Source organism: Ictidomys tridecemlineatus, chromosome 4 (genome assembly GCF_052094955.1).
Source record: "Ictidomys tridecemlineatus isolate mIctTri1 chromosome 4, mIctTri1.hap1, whole genome shotgun sequence".
In the NCBI taxonomy this organism is placed as follows: Eukaryota; Metazoa; Chordata; class Mammalia; order Rodentia; family Sciuridae; genus Ictidomys; species Ictidomys tridecemlineatus.
The window spans coordinates 5,473,773-5,490,550 of record NC_135480.1 but is presented as its reverse complement, the minus strand read 5'-3'; the positions used below and the strand labels follow the sequence as shown (position 1 = coordinate 5,490,550).

Below are 16,778 nucleotides of genomic sequence, written 5' to 3'. Positions count from 1 at the left end.
CAGGGAGAGGGGCAGGAGCACAGCTGCATTCATTGAGCACCTCCTGTATACCTGAGATCCTGGCAGGTGCTTTCCCCCTGGGCTCCTTTTGTCCTCCCAGGAGTGAGGTGAGGACCCTGTGGCCTGAGGTGGGGACACCCAGCAGGTGAGCTGAGTAGCCTGTCTGCAGGTGAGACCGGGGAGCTCAGGGAAGGCAGGAAAGGAGGACGCTGGTTCCACTCGATGCCACACCCTTGTCCACTCTGCCCTCCCCTGCCCCTTGCCCCTGCCTCGGAGAGAGGACAAAGGTGAATTTTTTTTTTTTTTTTTTGTATTGGAGACTGAACCCAGGAGTGCTCCTCCACTGAGCCACGTCCCCAGCCCTTTCTATTCTTTGACCCAGGGTCTTGCTAAGTTGCTGAGGCTTTGGACTCCTGGTCCTCCTGCCTCAGCTGCTGGGATTTCAGGCGTGGCCACCTCGCTGGGCTAGCAGGGTCTTCCCATCACATCCTCTGAAGTAAGTGCCAGCGTCTGGGGCACTGCGTGGCCAGGCAGGCCCAGGCCGGGGCGGGGGTGGCTGGGGCGGCACCTCCTCCTGTGCGGCCCCACCTCAGGCACCTCCCTGGGCCTCCACTGTCCGCTGCAGATGGGGGCTGCGGGTGGGTGAGGAGGGAAGGGCCATGGGGAGGGCCAAAGCTAGGGACCCTGGCGGAGGACGGTGGGACCGAGCCGGTCTGGAAGGCAGCTGGTGGGTCTGGCTGGGGCCTGAGCCACCTTCCTGTCCTGGAGTTTGGGAGGTGGCTCTCGGCCTCCTCCAGGTCGGGTTGGGGCACTTGAAATGCCAGTGACTCCAGACCCACCTGCAGGGACTGAGCTATTCCTCCTCGGGATCCCTGGGCATGTGTTACGCTTCCGTTTCCCTCTAGACGGAAATGCAGAGGCACAGGAAGGTTAAGACACTGACCTGAGGTCGCACAGACAAGTGTCAGGACCGGGGCTGGAAACCAGGCTACCCCTCACCGCCTCTGAACCAGGTGCCCAGCTAAGTGCTTCAGCCGTTTACCTTGTGGACACCCTGGGCCTGCTCTTGCCTGTACACACACGAGAACTCCAAGGCCAAGAAGCAAGCAGTGAGGGTGGGCAGATCTGTCTGGCCCAGACACGAGAGCTTGGCCACAGCAGGAAGTCCGAGACCTCTGGCTCCCCTACACCAGACGTGCAGGCCCAGGCAGCTCTAAGAGTCACCCCTGGAGGTCCTGGCCACAACCGTCAGGCCCACTGAGCCTCTGGAACCCCCCTCCAGGGGCAAGGAGAAGGGTGGGGTGCCTCCCACCCCAGGGTAGAGGGGCCTCCACACCCAGCACAGGCAGGCCTCCTCGGGAGCCTCCTTGCGAGCTGTCTCGAGCCCTGCAGGGAGTCTCCTGGCAGCCGTCTGGTCAGAGAGGGTCTTTAGGATCGGCACACCCCTCTCACCCATCAGGACCTTCCCAGGTGGGCTCCCAGTTTGCTGTGTGGCTTTAGGCCTGTGACTGCTCCTCTCTGAGTCTACTTCCTGGCTGAGAGCTATGGGCTCAGCCCCCGCCTAGCCCTGCCTGTCACCAGCTCTCTTTGCTTCTGTCTGGCTCAGCTCCAGACAGCCGCAGAGCAGGCTGTCACATGCTGAGTCACGTGACCGGTGGCGGCTGGGGGCTCCATCCTCCACAGAGAACGGGGAGGGGGTCCTCCGCAGCCCCTTATCCCTCCCCCACCCCAACTAGCTAAAGCCTCCAGGGTGTCCCAGCCGACTTGGGCCAGAGGCCCTCTCCCGCCCGCCCAGGGAGGCAGGGGAGCCGGTGGGTGGGGCAGCCATGAGCATCTCCCAGGTGCAAGGTCGGCCCAGAGGCCCTGGCCCGGGAGCCTCCAGGCAGACCCAGGGCACCAGCAGGGAGGGCACTGCAGCAGGCAGTGGCACAAAGGCGGTCCCTGCCTGGAACCCACGCGCCCGTCTGACCCTGCACCTGCTTGGCCCCACAGGTATGCCTGGGGTGGAGACAGTGGCAAGGCAGGTGGCAGGCCCCCGGGCACAGCTCTGTGCCTGAGGAGGAGTGGGAGCACAAGGTCCCCCAGGGTGACAGGTGACACGGTGAGGCTTAGCGATCACTGTCGTAGGCAGTGGAGGGTGGATTCGTCCCTGGGAGGCAGAGGGGACATCTGTGACGGTGAACACCTGCTCGGAGCAGGAAGCCCTGCCACCCTGCCCACGGTCAAGTCCCCTCCCCTTTCTGGGCACTGCTTTCCTCATTTGTAAAACGTCAGGTTTGGGGGGTGACAGGTTCTGTGCAGGGGGTGCTGCTGGGGGTGGTGCTGGGGACACAGCTAGGCAGAGGCTGAGGACAGCAGGCAGCAGACATTGTCCTGGGATTGTGCTCTGGCCGCCAGCCATCTCGGCTTTGCAGATGGGGACCCTGAGGCTCAGGGGGCTTGCTGTAGGCCTCTGGGTCCCACCTCACCCCTGATTCCCGGTCCACTGCCCTGGGCTCTCCTGGGGCCGGGCCCCTTGGTCAGAATTGACGGGCTGTGTGGCCTGTGGCCTGGTGCTGCCCTCTCTGAGTCCTGGCTCCTTCTCCTGAGGCTCAGGGAAGGATCTAGAGGCCTCTGGAGGAAGTAGCGGCAAAATCTTGCTTTGCAGCCTCCAGCTGGCCCAGCGCCAAAGTCAGGCCCCAGGCCAAGGGTGCCCCGCCCGGGAGGCCGGCCGTCCTGGACCTTTCATAAGGCAGGGGAGCTCCAGGCGAGCGGGGACAGCCAGCAGGAAGGGCAGCTTGGCGGGGCTTCAGGTACTGTATCCCGCGCAGCTGGGGCTGCACCCATCAGCCAGGGCCTCGACCCGGGGGCTGCCGGCTGCCAGGCAGGCAGGCTGCTGGGGACACACAGGCTCACTGTGTCCTCGGCTCCATGGCTGGCCAGGGGAGAAAGGGGAAGGAAGAGACAGGGTGGAGGGACAAGGAGGGGGAGAAGGAGGGCCCGGGAGAGGCCGGAGCGCTGGGCCCAGCCGCCAGCAGCCAACCTCAGTCTGTGGGAGTGGGCCACCCTCCTCCTCCTGGGTACTGGACGCCCTGTGAGGCCAAGGGACCCCGCCCTGTGCCCAGCTGCCCCAAGAGGGAACACACTCCATGACCCCGGAGGGGACAAGAGTCTACTCAGGTGACAGCCACCTCCTGGGCAGGCCGGGCCATTTCACAGACAGGAAAAGTGAGACTCGGAGATCAAGAGACTCGCCCTGGGTCCCCCGGCAAATAAGCAGAGCTGCTGGGAGTTGGGAGCCAGGTCGCTGGACCCCCAGGCCATGCCACGGGCCGAGAGGCGAGCGGCTCAGTGACAGCACTGGCCCAGAAGGTAGGAGGCCCTGGGTTGGATCCCGGCACAACACAAGCCAACAACAGAAAGCCCAAAGGCCTGAGTAGGGACAGGGCCTGCAGCCGGAGGAGCATCCAGCCCCAGGCTGCCGACGGGCAGGGCAGGACCCGAGGCCGGCCCAGCTAGGGGCTCCGTGAGGGGAGGAGCCAGCACCCAGCCACCCCATTCCTCTGGCCGGCGCCGCAGCAGGGCAGGCCCACCTGTGCCCGGAGCCTGAAGGATCCCCGGGTCATCCGCCTGGAGGGAAGTGGCCGCACCTTCCCGGCCCCGACACAGGCCAGTGTTCTTTTCACCCTCAAAAGCTCTAGGAAGCCCTGCCCACCCCCTTCACAGAGACCTCCAGGCCTGCAGCCCCTGGACCTCCCTGGCCCGGCCCGGGGAGGCAGGAAGGGACTTGGGCCTGCCGGGCGCAGTGGGCACCGACGGGACCGAGGGCAGGTGAGGGGACAGCACGGGAAGAGCGCCACTCCTGTCCTCACAGGGTGCCTCGCTGACAGGCCTGGCCCCAGGTCCCCTCCCCAGGACTCCGGCTGCCCCCTCGCAGGGCACTGGAACTGTGCTGAGCCAGGGGTGGACCTGGGTTTCCAGCCTAAGAAGGTGGGTGGCCTTGGGGGACCCCGTGCCTGCTGTGTCCTGGTCTCCATTTCTTTCGATGGGGTGACTAACGGCCCCCAGCTGCTGGCATGTTTCAGCGAGTCAGGGCAGACAGCCGGACAGACTCAGTGTGAGATGGACCTGAGATGGACCCACGAAGGGGGACCGCGCTCCCGGCCCAGCCCCGGGACTGCTGCAGGGATCTCCTGTGTCCACAGTGGCTGCGCGGAACCCTGAGGGGTCACAGCCCAGGACCCTGGGCAGAGGACGGCCCGGCTCCTCTGCTTGCCTGGGTCCTGCCCAGCTCCCATCCTCAGGGCCACTTGCTGGGGGCCTCAGCCCAGAGTGACCAGCCACAGGGGCACGGGCAGCTCAGGGCCGTAGCCTGCTGCCCATGCCAGCCAGCCTCACTGTTGCTGGGAGCGGCGGCTGGAATGTTCCACTGGACCCTTGTCCCCCACGGAGCTCCTGCCCACGTCCCCTGTGGGTGCTGCGAGCTTCACATTTCTGTGGGCGCTGAGAGGCCCTGATGAAAGGCAGGGGGCGGTGCGCTTGTACCCGCACCCGCGATGCGGTGAGAGGTGACGGGAGAGGAGTCAATATTTGTAGACCTCTTAGAGAAACAGCCAGGTGGCCCTGTGCCCTGAGCTCAGGGCACAACGGCCAGCGCTTTAGGCCATGTCCTGCCACGTGACGCAGAGGGGCCAGGGCTAGCTTCGCCCTGTGCTTTGGACAAGGAGACTGAGGCAGGGAGGGCGAGGGCCTGCCCAGGCGTCCCAGCTTACGAGGCCCAGCCAGGAGCCCAGCTCCGGAGGCCGGCAGGCACCTATGAGCTGGCACGTGCTGCTCTATGCCCAGCAGGCGGGGAGGCTGGGCACGGAGACCCAAAGGAAGGGTCAAGTAGGCCAGCAGGGGCTGCCGTCCAGGCCCTCGGGAGGCAGCAGACAGGCAGGGGAGGAGACTGCAGGGGTGGACCGAGAGTCACTGGACATTTATCTCACAGCACCACCCAGAACAGCGGGAGACAGGCAAGGGGCAGCTACAGGGGAGGGTGGGGAGAAGTCAGGGCCGGCTGCCTGGAGGAGGCATCAGCTGAGACCCGAGGGAGGCAGGCACCAGGCTGAGGAGTGGGTGGTCACAGCACTCATCAGACGAGCCTCAAGGGAACAGGTGGGGCCCAGGGGGACGTGGGGTCCTGCCCTGGCTGGTGACAGCATGGAGCCATGAGTGTCCCTTGCCCGGATTGGAGGGGGCAGCAGGGCCGTCCCCCTTGTGCCAGGGCAACTGAGGTGCAGGGAGAAGGGGCCACTGCCCAGGTCACCCAGGCCTTGAGCTGCCACACCCATCCTGGCTCCCAGGCTGGGACAGAGGGGACAGGGATCTCTGTGTCCAGCACATTCCACGAGGTGGCCGTGGTGGCAGATGGCAAACTGTCCCTCCATTCATCGTACTCCTGTCCACTCGGCCAGGCCAGATGATGGCCAGCCTCCCTCCAGGAGGGCTCCCAAGCAGGGTAGGACCGGGACTCAGGGCCACCCTATGTGGCAGGAAGTAGGGTGACCTCAGCCTGCCTGCCCAGGCCTGGGGGCCAGGAGCAGCTGTCCCCAAGCCACACTGTCTCCCGTGACACCCCGCGCTCCCCTGGCAAAGGGAGTGGTTACCAGGCCTGGCGCGTCTGAGTGCGCCCATGGCAGGGCAGGGACTTGAAGGCCGCGGCTGGCCTGTGGGGTAACTGAGGGGCAGCCGCAGGACGCCCTGGAGGTGGAGCACCCACTTCTCCTGCCCTGTCCACAGGATGGACCCCCTCGAGGACACGCTGCGGCGGCTGCGGGAGGCCTTCGGCTCGGGGCGGACTCGGCCGGCAGAGTTCCGGGCGGCGCAGCTCCAGGGCCTGGGCCGCTTCCTGAAGGACAACAGGCAGCTGCTGCTGGACGCGCTGGCCCAGGACCTGGGCAAGGTGGCCGGGTGGGGGAGGGGGGCCCTGCAGGGAGGGGTCAGGCAGCACAGCTGGGACAGAGGGACCAAGAGCCACCAGAGCCCAGCTCCTGCCTGGGCCAGGACCTGCCTCCTGCCTTCACCCAGCCCCGGGTCCTCCACTCAGTCTGCAGCTACTGTGTGCTGGTGAGGCTCTGGGCACCCGAACAGGGCCAAGGCCCCCAGTCCACAGAGCTGACCCTCTGGTGGGGGACAATACAACAGAACAGAGGTGGCCCAGTGGGCTGAGTGATAATGAGTGTCATGGAGACACCCCAGAGAAAGGGCGGAGGGGACCAGGAGCAGGTGCTGGTTTATACAGGGAGTGGCAGGGAAGGTGTCTCTGAGAGGGGGGCATTAGAGCAGAGACACAGAGGAGAGGGAAAGAAAGAGCCCCTGGACATTGGGGGTGGCCACCTGTGTAGCACATGCAAAGGTCCTGAGGCAGGAGGACTTGGTGTAATTGAGGAGCTACAAAGAGACCAGTGTGGCTGGAGGGAGTGGGAGAGAGAGATGTGGAAGGTGAGGCCTGGGAGGTGGGACCCAGTGGGTTGGGCCTAGTCAGCCCCGGAGGACTTTGGCCTCACTCTGGGTACAGCGGGCATCACAGGCTCTGTGTGAACCCGGGAGGCCCACAGGCTCAGACCCTCCCCATCCTGCAGCAGCCACCACCGTGGAGGCCCCAGAAACACGCACCTGGCAAGGCCCCACCCCTCGACCGCACCCCTGCCCAGGACAGCTGTCCAGCGGGCTGCCCCAGAACCCTTTTCTGGGCAGGACATCCCCAGCTGTCGCCTCCCCCAGCCTGTTGGACTCCCTGGGGAGCGAGTCTCCTGCCACCCGAGACCTGACCTGACCAACCGGGCTATCTGGTCCCTTTGCCACTTCAGCTCCGACTCCAGGAGCCCAGGAAACCCAACCTGACCCCTCCCTGGCCGTCCCCCCCAGCAGGCAGTGTCCCCAGAGCTGCGTCCTGCCACGCACCCAGCGGCTCTTGGAGGTGCGTCACTCCCAGCTACCCCTAGAGAAGGCTCGGGAGGGACACGTTCTTGCCCGAAGACACAGCCAGGGCCCAAGCCGGCTCCAGGTGGCCCACTCTCCAGAGTCACGGAGCTCAGCAGACCCAGGCTGCCCGGGTCCCGGCAGCGTAACCAGCTATGGACACAGTGTGGCTGAAGGCTCGCTGCAGCCCGGCAGCCATGGGGGGCACGAGGGGACACGGCCTTGTCCTCTGAGGCCGTCCCCTCCTCCTGGGCCCAGCGCTGGCCCTGGCCTTGCTGCAGGCTTGCTGAGTGACCCCGAGTGGACGATTCCTGCCTCTGGTCCTGACCACCGGCACCCTGTGTCCCATCACCTCTGCTCTGACGCAGGGAGCTGGTCCTGCAGTCCTCTGGCCATGGCCTCCGGTAGCTGGCAGTGACTCCACTGGCCGTGTCTCACCTGGGAGTGGGGATAGGGCACACCAGCTGGCAGAGATCAGGACAACGTCTCGCCCACTGAGCCCCTTCCCAGCCCTGTTTTGTATTTTACTTAGAGACAGCATCTCACTGAGCTGCTTAGCGCCTCGCCGTTGCTGAGGCTGGCTTTGAACTTGAGATCCTCCTGTCTCAGCCTCCCGAGCTACTGGAATGACAGGCGTGGCCACCAGACCCAGCTCTATCGATTTTTGTCTCCTCCCTCCTGCCCTAGAAACCTGACCGTGGTCCCTGTCCCTGGGCTGTGGGAACAGAGATTTGCCAGGGAGGGGGCTGTGCCCTGCGCTGTACAGATGGATGTCCACCCTGCAGACAGCTGTATGCGGCCTGTTAGGTCCAAATCGGATCCTGCCCCCTCTGCTCAGCGGCGTCTCCTGTCACCTGGCCATCACCTCCGCCAGGCAGGGCCCTGCCCCCACTGGGACTCCTGTCCAGAACGTGCCACCCCTAGGCATGCAGGCCCCACCTCCTTGTCTTCAGGTCACTGCTCAATGGCTCCTCTTCCCGGAGACCTGTACTGACCACTGTATAAACAGCACACGTCGTGCATACTCTCACACCCAGTCCTGCACACGTCAAGACTTAACACGGCCATTGATGATCTCGTGGTCACAGTCACTGTCCCCTACATGGGACCCCAGGGTGGTTGCCCATCTGTTTTGGTCGCTGCTCCAACTTGGCACAGGAACAGCGCCTGTTCCCAGGAAGGGCACGGAGCGTGGAGTGAGCCCAGAGGTGCCACAGCAGCAGGTTCTGGGCCGTCCCCCATCCAGCCACCCGCTGACCCCCAGCCCACCCGATCTTGGCTTTCCCGCAGTCCAACTTTGAGGCAGAGGTGTCTGAGATCGCCATCAGCCAGAGCGAGGTCGACCTGGCCCTCAGGAACCTGCAGACCTGGATGAAGGACGAGAAGGTGTCCAAGAACCTGGTGAGAGGCGGGGTCGGGGCGGGCAGGCGGGCTTCAGGAGTACTTGCTCCCATGGGGTGGCCTCTCGGGCACTCACTGTCCACCCCCACCCAGGCCACACAGCTGGACTCGGCCTTCATCCGCAAGGAGCCCTTCGGCCTGGTGCTCATCGTCGCGCCCTGGAACTACCCGCTGAACCTGACGCTTGTGCCCCTGGTGGGGGCCATCGCTGCAGGTGAGAGCGGAGAGAGCCTCCGCCTTCCTACAGCCCCCAGGTCTCAGGGCCCCCGGGGCCAGACCAGGTGCTTCCACCGGCCCACTGTCCAGGGCTGTGTGGCCTCAGATGGGTCTTGTCCCCTCAGCCAGTGTCTCCGTCTGACAGTGGGCGGGGCCAGCACCTGCCTGCAGGGCTGTGGGCTGGGCGTCCACCCCCTGCCCCTCCTCTCCCGCCTGCAGGGAACTGTGTGGTGCTGAAGCCCTCCGAGATCAGCAAGAGCGTTGAGAAGGTGCTGGCCGAGGTGCTGCCCCGCTACCTGGACCAGGTGACAGGGACAGGCAGCCCCCGGCGTCAGAGGACCCAAGTCCCAACCTCAGTGCTACCTCTCCCAAGTTGTGTGACCTTGGCTAAGTGCCCCCACCAACTTCCCTCTGTGCAGCAGCCAGGGCACCTGTCCCTGGGAGTCCCAGCCCGGCCCCACACCCTCAACCCCATACCTGTTGGGCCCCGTCCCCTGGGGACCCCAACCTACCCAGCCTCCTAGAGCCTTGGCGACGCTGGGTCAGGCCAGGGGGCTGGGGGTGGGCAGGACAGGTCCCCCCGGGCGCTGAAGCTGGGACCCCCACCTGTGGCGCAGAGCTGCTTGGCTGTGGCCCTGGGCGGGCCCGCGGAGACCGCGCGGCTGCTGGAGCACAGGTTCGACTACATCTTCTTCACAGGTGAGGAGGGAGGCCCTGGGGTCCCATCCCTGAACTCCAAGAGCAGGCCACGGCCACCGGTGACTCAGCCCTGAATGGGCAGGCGCTGGGTGGGTGCACAGGGGCTGACCTCAGCCAGGCTGGGAGCAGGACCTGGCCCCTCAGCACCACTCAAAATGGCATGGAGTTCCGTGTGGGTCCACAACCCACCTCTGCCAACCAGGCTCCTGAATCAAGCCTCTGGCCTTGCTAGCTCCAGCTGTGCCAGGCCTCCCACCCCAGGGACAGTGGCCCTGCTGCAGGCTAGACAGGTGAGGCCCGGGTCCAGGTGACCAAGGGCCTGCCCAGGGTCACTCTGCCCTGGCCAGGTCAGGATGTGCACCCAAGCCCTTGGTGAGAGCTGACCCCAGGGTTCCCCTGCCGTCACACTAGTCCCCACACCTCCTGGCTTCGTCACCAGGATGGGACTTGTGGAGGAGACACAAGGACAGAGGCAGGGGGCAGCACTCCCAGGGCTGAGCTCACCTCTGACCTCAGCCTTGCCCTTCTCCCCTGTGGACCCTGCGTCAAGCTCAGGAAAAGCAGTGCCTGTCCCACCTGGCCACAGGGAGGCTAACGGAGCAAGAGGGTCTGGTGGCAGCTCCTGTAGTCCCCATGCGAGGGAGGAGCTGCCCCTCCACCCACCCTGCAGCTCTGGCGGGTGAGAGGCCAGCGCCCAGGACCAGGGTATAGAGGCAGGGAGACCCCAGAGGCTATTCTAGGCGCAGTCCTCAAGGTGGCCTGCACAGAGGCTGCAGACAACGGGGACCTCTGCTGCACCCCAAGCTCTCCAGGCCTGTTTTCTCATCTGCAAAGCTGAGTCCTCTCTAAGTCATAGGTCTGTCCTGAGGGCGAAGGAAGGACAGACGAAGTCCTTCCCAGACTTGGCCCTGGAGCTCCGTTCTCTCCTGCTGCCCTGGTCAGGGAGCTTTGCTGAGCCCACCGACCAAGTGCCAGACACCACGTGGGCCTCGGGGTGCAGAGGGGCTGGAAGGACAAGCCCTTTGGAGTTCTGCGTTAAGGGGAGAGAAGAGATCAGGGGCCAAGAGGCGTGGAGCTGCAGGCCAGGCCAGTGCGGGAGGCTCCAGGGGTGACAGGTGGCATCTGAGCCAAGGTAGGAGATGAGCAGGAGCCACAGGCCTGGTGAGCTGCCCTCTAGATCCAGGAACTCAGGAAGGGAGTTGGGGACAGAGAGGGGACAGGCAGGCTGAGAGCTGGTAAGAGGCCACCAAGGCTCTAGAGGAGAAGGAGCACTGGGAGGGGAACAGCTAGCATTTTAGGAAGAGTGGCCCACAGGATGGGCTGCAGCCGGGCTGCAGCTTGGCGCCTCCCCAGAGCATCTGCACTGCTGGGGCAGGTCTGGGGAGAGAGCAGGGCCCTGGCCTGCAGGGTGGCGGAGTGGTAAGGAGGCCAGGCAAGGAGCCAGGAGCCCGGCCCCAGGGCCAAGGCTGTCCGCTCAATCAGAGTGATTGCTTCCATGCCCAGGGAGCCCCCGTGTGGGCAAGACCGTCATGGCCGCCGCTGCCAAGCACCTGACCCCCGTCACCCTGGAGCTGGGGGGCAAGAACCCGTGCTACGTGGACGACGACTGTGACCCCCAGACCGTGGCCAACCGCGTCACCTGGTTCCGGTACTTCAACGCCGGCCAGACCTGCGTGGCCCCGGATTACGTCCTGTGCAGCCCCGAGACGCGCGAGCGCCTGCTGCCGGCCCTGCAGAGCGCCATCACCCGTTTCTATGGCGACGACCCCCAGAGCTCCCCCAACCTGGGCCGCATCATCAGCCAGAAGCATTTCAAGCGGCTCCAGGGACTGCTGGGCTGTGGCCGGGTGGCCATCGGTGGCCAGAGCGACGAGGGCGAGCTCTACATCGGTGAGTCCCCTCTCCCCTGCCGCAGCCCCTGGGCCGAGGGCCTTCCTGGCTGCAGGGGCCTCGCCTGAAAGCCGGCCCGCTCCCTGCTGGCCAGGCCTGGGTCCCCGGCCCGGTGCCTGGTTCCAGAACACGAAGGCCCCACGTCACCACGGCCCGGAGCCTGTCTCCTCACCCCAAACTCTGATCCACTGAGCGGGACCCCAGTTCCAGGGTCCGGAGGGTGGTGTAAGCTCCCGTCCTGCCGTCTGTCCTGCCATCTGGGTCCCGAGAGGCCAGGACCCAGGTCCTCAGAGCCTGGAGAGCTGGGAGGTCAGGCCGGGGGTCCCCAGCCTGCATCCTGGGTCCCGGCCCTGCCGAAACCCCTCCCCTGGGGTGTCCCTGCTGTGGCCCTGGGCTGACTGTCACCGTGCCTGCCCGCAGCGCCCACTGTGCTGGTGGACGTGCAGGAGACGGAGCCCGTGATGCAGGAGGAGATCTTTGGGCCCATCCTGCCCCTGGTGACCGTGAGGAGCCTGGATGAAGCCATCGACTTCATCAACCAGCGGGAGAAGCCCCTGGCCCTGTACGCCTTCTCCAACAGCTCCCAGGTGCGGCCCGGCAGGACAGGGGAGTGGCCACAGCAGAAGGGACACAGCCTTTGTGGGGCAGTCACACAGGACTTCAGGGCTGGTGGCTCTTGGCTTTGTTCCTGTCCTACTTCCCAGGAGTTTGTCCCTGGGATCTTCTCCAGGGTCCAGAGTCCCCAAGTCAATTTTCCCCATACACCTGCACCTGGTGGCCACCGTGCCTAGCTCTGGAGGCACACACGAGGGGGCCACCTGGGGTGTGGGTAGGACAAGCACATGCAGTTCCCACAATGTGCCCTGCTTAGGCCCCTGGAGCAGCCAGAGAGTCCCCAGGGCACAGGGGTGGTGTCCCCAGCCTAGGACACCGGCAACAGTTCCCACCACCCTCCCACACCCCTCACCCAGCCCTCCTGAGATTCTCCTCCTGCCTGAACAATGGTTTTTTAAGTACACTTTTTATATGGAAATAACTTTGGTCTTACAGAAGAGCTTCAGGCACAGTAGAGTTCTCGGTGCATAAGAAACTGCCATGGTTCATCTCCAGGAACTTCACTCGGGCTTCCTGGGGACTTCACCAGTTTCCATGAAGGTCCTTTCTCCTCCAGGAGCTAACGATGCACTAGCTAAGCCTCTCAGCGCAGGCCAGCAGCTTTATTTGTCCCCAGCCTCAGGGTGCCTGGTTTTTCCCAGGACTTCATTAGGAGTGCTGGGCTGTGGGGAGCAAGGCTGTGCTGGCTGTGGCGAGACCTCAGCTGGCCAGCAGGGCAAACCTCAGCTCCTGGGTGAGGCTGCACCTGCCAGGGCCCCACCATGAACTGGAGCCAGGCTCCGAGTCTGGCCCTCGGCCACGGAGGCAGTGTGGGGGGCGCTCTGTGGGCAGTGTTAGATCATCTGCATGTTATTTGTGTCTTCAATGATTTATGTAGAAGGGATATGCTTACTTGATTCTTTGCACTACAGGCTGTGTCACAGGCTTGGAGGCCCCTGTGTCCTATGACATGGCCAAACTTTGGTCACCTTGCACCTTCCTGACCCAACTCCAGAACCAGCCATTCCTCCAAGGACCCTGTTTATCAGGATCCTTGACCTTTAGGAAACCGGACCTGGGTTTTTGGCATCAGGGTCATCTGGCCCCCCACCTGCCTGACGGCCAGCACCGGTCCACCTGGCTGTTTGCTGTTAAGGCTGGTCACCAGGGCCACAAGGATTGGAGCCACAGTGAAGTGACCTCACAGCAACTATTTAGAGTCGGCTGTTTTCCCCATTTCCTTCTTCAGATAAACCTAGACTGAAAAGGAAGGTCTTGGTTGAGTCAGCCAGGGACAGATGGAACCGCAGGGTCAGGTCCTCGTGTGTCCCCATGAGACTGAGCAGGCACACCAGGTCCCTCCTGGGACACCTCCCTGACTACGTGGCACTGCACCACTGCCATGACACTTTACCCGTCCCCAGGTGACACTGTCTCCTGCCTCCCCCTTGGGCTTGAGAGCCTGTGTCCCAGCACGCTGCACAGACCACGCGCCAGCACTCAGGAAGCACTCAGCGGCTCTGTGAGGGGCGGATGCCACGGCCCTGGACCCTCTGCAGCAAGGCCAGAGCCGCCAGGTTCAGCCTCGAACACTCTGCTCTCTCCCAGGTGGTCCAGCGGGTGCTGGCCCAGACCAGCAGCGGGGGCTTCTGCGGGAATGACGGCTTCATGCACATGACCCTGGCCAGCCTGCCTTTCGGAGGAGTGGGTAGGTGCCCGCGGAGCCCTGCCCTCTTGCCGTCCCCAGTGTGTAGCAGCAGTGCTACCTGTCAAATTTCTTGCCACAAACTGCTTGAGCCCAACCTCACATGGAAGGCGACATGGAGGCCCCCTGCACTGACCATCCTGCTCTCCCTGGTTTGGAGTGGGACCTTCCAGACCTGCCTGCACTTAACGCACATAGGTGGGCCCACAGGTGCACAGCCGTGGCCACCTGTCTGTTATGCTACAACTGCCTTTCTCCCAACAGCACGGCTTGGGGTCTGCTGTCTGTCCACGGGCACTGCCCTAGGGGCTCTACGCTCCGTGCCTGGCTGCCTGAGCTCCTTCACCCTCCCGCAGCCCACAGGCCAGCCCTGGCATCTGTTGCCAGCCCCCTGCCCTCAGCTCCATCACAGCTGCAAAGCCCTGGCCTCCAGACTGGGAAACCTCAGGGCTGGCCCCAGAAAGCCCGTCAGCCTGTGTGACCTGGAGCAGCCACTTCCCCTCTCTGGCCCACTTCCTCAGTGAAAGGGTAGAGGCCAAGGAGGCAGTCAAGGTCCTGCACAGTAAGCTCCAGAATGAGCAGCAGCAAGGCCTGGAGCTGAACCTCAGTACTGCCTGGACCCTTCCTGGAGGGTGGCTAGGGCCACCGCAGCACACAGCAGGCTGAGGCAATGCCACCTGGCAGTGCAGGCCACACTGGGGTAGGCACACGGAGACCCTGGCTCTGGATCCCCCCTTCCTCCAACCTGGAGCCTCTGCTCCTACCAAGGTCACTGCCCACTTCCTCATCCTACTTTCTCTGCCCCTGGAGGAGTGGGGGTTGGCCTGCAGGCATATCTGATCCAGCTGCCACCCTGAGGCCCCAGATCAAGTCAGGCCTGACTCCCAGCATCCTGAGGCCAGACCAGGGGTCCCACTCTAGCCTCCTCCCCCAGCTTCCTGCCTGCTGCTTCAGCCACTGAGCTTGGCCCTAACAGGCCACCGGCCCCCAGGGTTCTGTCACCCCACACCAGTGCTCCTCCTGCCCATCTTCCCTCTTCACCTGGTGAGTGCCCTACCCCTCGGCCCACTCACTCCAGGATGCCCCAGCTCCACCCAGGCCATGGCCCCTGACTTCCCTCGCCTGGTCCTTGTCTGCCTCCCTTCCTAGACCCTGATGCAAACCAACAACACAGAGCTACCACGTTCGCAGCTCTGAACACTTGCTTGGTTCTTTTTTTCTTCCTTTTTTGGTACTCGGGATTGAACTCAAGGGCACCTGACCACTGAGCCACATCCCCAGCCCTATTTATATTTATATAGATAGATAGATATAGATATATATTAATACCTTTATTTATTTTTATGTGGTGCTGAGGACTGAACCCAGGGCCTCACAGGTACTAGGCGAGTGCTCTACTGCTGAGCCACAATCCCAGGCCCCTATATTTACTTATTTATTTAATTAGAGGCAGGGTTTTACTGAGTTGCTTAGCACCTTGACTGATTTTTTAAAATATCTTTATTTTGTTTATTTGTTTTTATGTGGTGCTAAGGATGGAACCCAGTGCCTCACATGTGTGAGGCAAGCAGTCTGCCACTGAGCCCCAACCCCAGCCCTAGCTGAAGCTGGCTTTGAACTCGCAATTCTCCTGTCTCAACCTCCTGAGCCACAGGGATTAGAGGCGTGTGCCACCACAACTGGCTTCTTGCTTAGTTCTTGCCACAACCCTTGAGGTGGTTCCATAGTCCCAGAGGATGAACCTGAGTTAAAAGTCACCTGCCCAAGGCGACACACAGCTATTCATGGTAGAGCCGAGCGTCAACCCTGGGCAGTGTGGCTATAAAATAGGCACCCTTGAGCACTGTGTGCCTAGCTTTCCCCAATACCTGGTGTCCCCAGCACTTACTGTCCTGGTTATAATGCAAGGCTTGGGGCCCAACCCTGATCAGCCCACTTAACAGATGGGGAAATTAAGGCTCAGAGGATCAGAGCCCAGGTCTGCCTGATATCCCCGCAGCGGGCCACTGAGGGCCTGACCTGTGCTCTATGCCACTCTACAGGTGCCAGCGGGATGGGCAGGTACCATGGCAAGTTCTCCTTTGACACCTTCTCCCACCATCGTGCCTGCCTGCTCCGAAGCCCGGGTATGGAGAAGATCAACGACCTCCGCTACCCTCCCTACTCACCACGCAATCTGAGGGTGCTATTGGTGGCCATGGAGGAGCGCAGATGCAGCTGTACACTGCTCTGAGCCCGCAGGTGCTGGGGCACCAGCCTCCCTCCCCTCATGAAGCAGCCAGAGATGTGGGCTAGGGCACAAGGAGACGCCCAGGTGACAGAGCAGCTTGCTCAGCCTCACCCTCCGGGGGATTTCCTTTTCTGACCCTTAGCTGCCCCATAATGAGGACAGGCTGAGGACGGGAGCACAGGAACAGTGCAGAGACCTGCCCCTACCCCCCATGTCATCCATCACGTCCCGGAAGAAGAGAGCCAACGTGGCACCTCTGAGCCACTTGCCTTCCTGCAGAGGGTGCAGCAGAGGAGCCCTGGCATGGGGTCCAGGCCACAGCACGGAAGCTGTGTGAGCAGGTCATCACTGTCTTCTGTGAGCCTCAGTGTCCCCACCTGCAGTGCTGGTGGAGATGATTAATTGACACCTCTGAAGATTGTTACAAAGATTAAATCCCGAGTTGCTGACCATGAGCTCCAGGTGTCCTTTTATTCTTGGGGTGCAGGGCCAGAGTGGGTGAGGGACAGGGGGCTGCCTCCCTCTCCTCTCCCTCCAGGCAGGGCTGAGATTCCTGCAGGAGCACTGCCCTTTGCTTCAGCAGCCTCTCAGAAGCTCTGCCTGCCTCCCGGTGAGCATGTCCAACCCCAACTCCTCACCATCTTGCTCATCCTTGGGGCTCCATTCACTCATCTGCCACCAGGGCCAAAACCCTGTGGCTCCTGCCTGACGCCCTATCTCCTCCCCCAGGTCACAGCTTTGAACACGTCCTGGTGAACCTGTAACACCCCGGATTGCTCCAACTCTTACACAAATCACAACACCAGGTCGGGCCTCGAGCAGGACACTATCACCTCACTTCTCCTCCCTCTGGCCTAGCTCCTCTCCCCACGCTACCCACCAATCTTCCAAAATTAAGCAGGACCATGCCACCACTCGGCCAGAGACCCCTCAGTGGCAACCTGTAGCTGACAAGTCCCTCATCTGCTTCAGTCCCCAGAAGGCTCTCGTTCTGCTCCTCTCTCCCAGGACTGCAGTCACCAGGCCGCCACCCTCGGACCCGCGCTGGACAAGCTTTCTCTGTCCTTCCCGGCCTGCCCCACCCTAATGTCAGCTCAGGCA

At 63.2% G+C, this 16,778-nt stretch overlaps 1 protein-coding gene across 6 annotated transcripts; it reads left to right on the top strand.

Moving 5' to 3' along the window:
• Positions 1-329: 329 nt before the first annotated feature.
• Positions 330-16,132, top strand: LOC101966156 (aldehyde dehydrogenase family 3 member B1). 6 transcript variants are annotated; one of them, XM_078045487.1, is made up of 13 exons: positions 330-496; positions 906-1,013; positions 2,648-2,792; positions 3,182-3,351; positions 5,761-5,923; positions 8,233-8,343; positions 8,437-8,557; positions 8,779-8,864; positions 9,177-9,258; positions 10,762-11,148; positions 11,569-11,735; positions 13,351-13,450; positions 15,490-16,132. In XM_078045487.1, exons 5-13 carry the CDS (start codon positions 5,762-5,764, stop codon positions 15,678-15,680), a joined length of 1,407 nt encoding a protein of 468 aa, XP_077901613.1. In that variant the 5' UTR covers positions 330-496; positions 906-1,013; positions 2,648-2,792; positions 3,182-3,351; position 5,761; the 3' UTR covers positions 15,681-16,132. The 6 variants fall into 6 exon arrangements, with proteins under 6 accessions (XP_077901613.1, XP_077901614.1, XP_077901611.1 ...); XM_078045485.1 differs by lacking the exon at positions 3,182-3,351 and having other exon boundaries at positions 331-496; XM_078045486.1 differs by lacking the exons at positions 906-1,013; positions 3,182-3,351 and having other exon boundaries at positions 331-496.
• Positions 16,133-16,778: the final 646 nt, after the last annotated feature.

Coding starts and splice junctions, on each gene's coding strand:
- LOC101966156 (XM_078045488.1), top strand. CDS start 5,762: ATGGACCCCCTCGAGGACACGCTGCGGCGGCTGCGGGAGGCCTTCGGC. Junction 8,865..9,176: donor TGCCCCGCTACCTGGACCAG/GTGACAGGGACA, acceptor CCTGTGGCGCAG/AGCTGCTTGGCTGTGGCCCT. Junction 9,259..10,761: donor CGACTACATCTTCTTCACAG/GTGAGGAGGGAG, acceptor TTCCATGCCCAG/GGAGCCCCCGTGTGGGCAAG.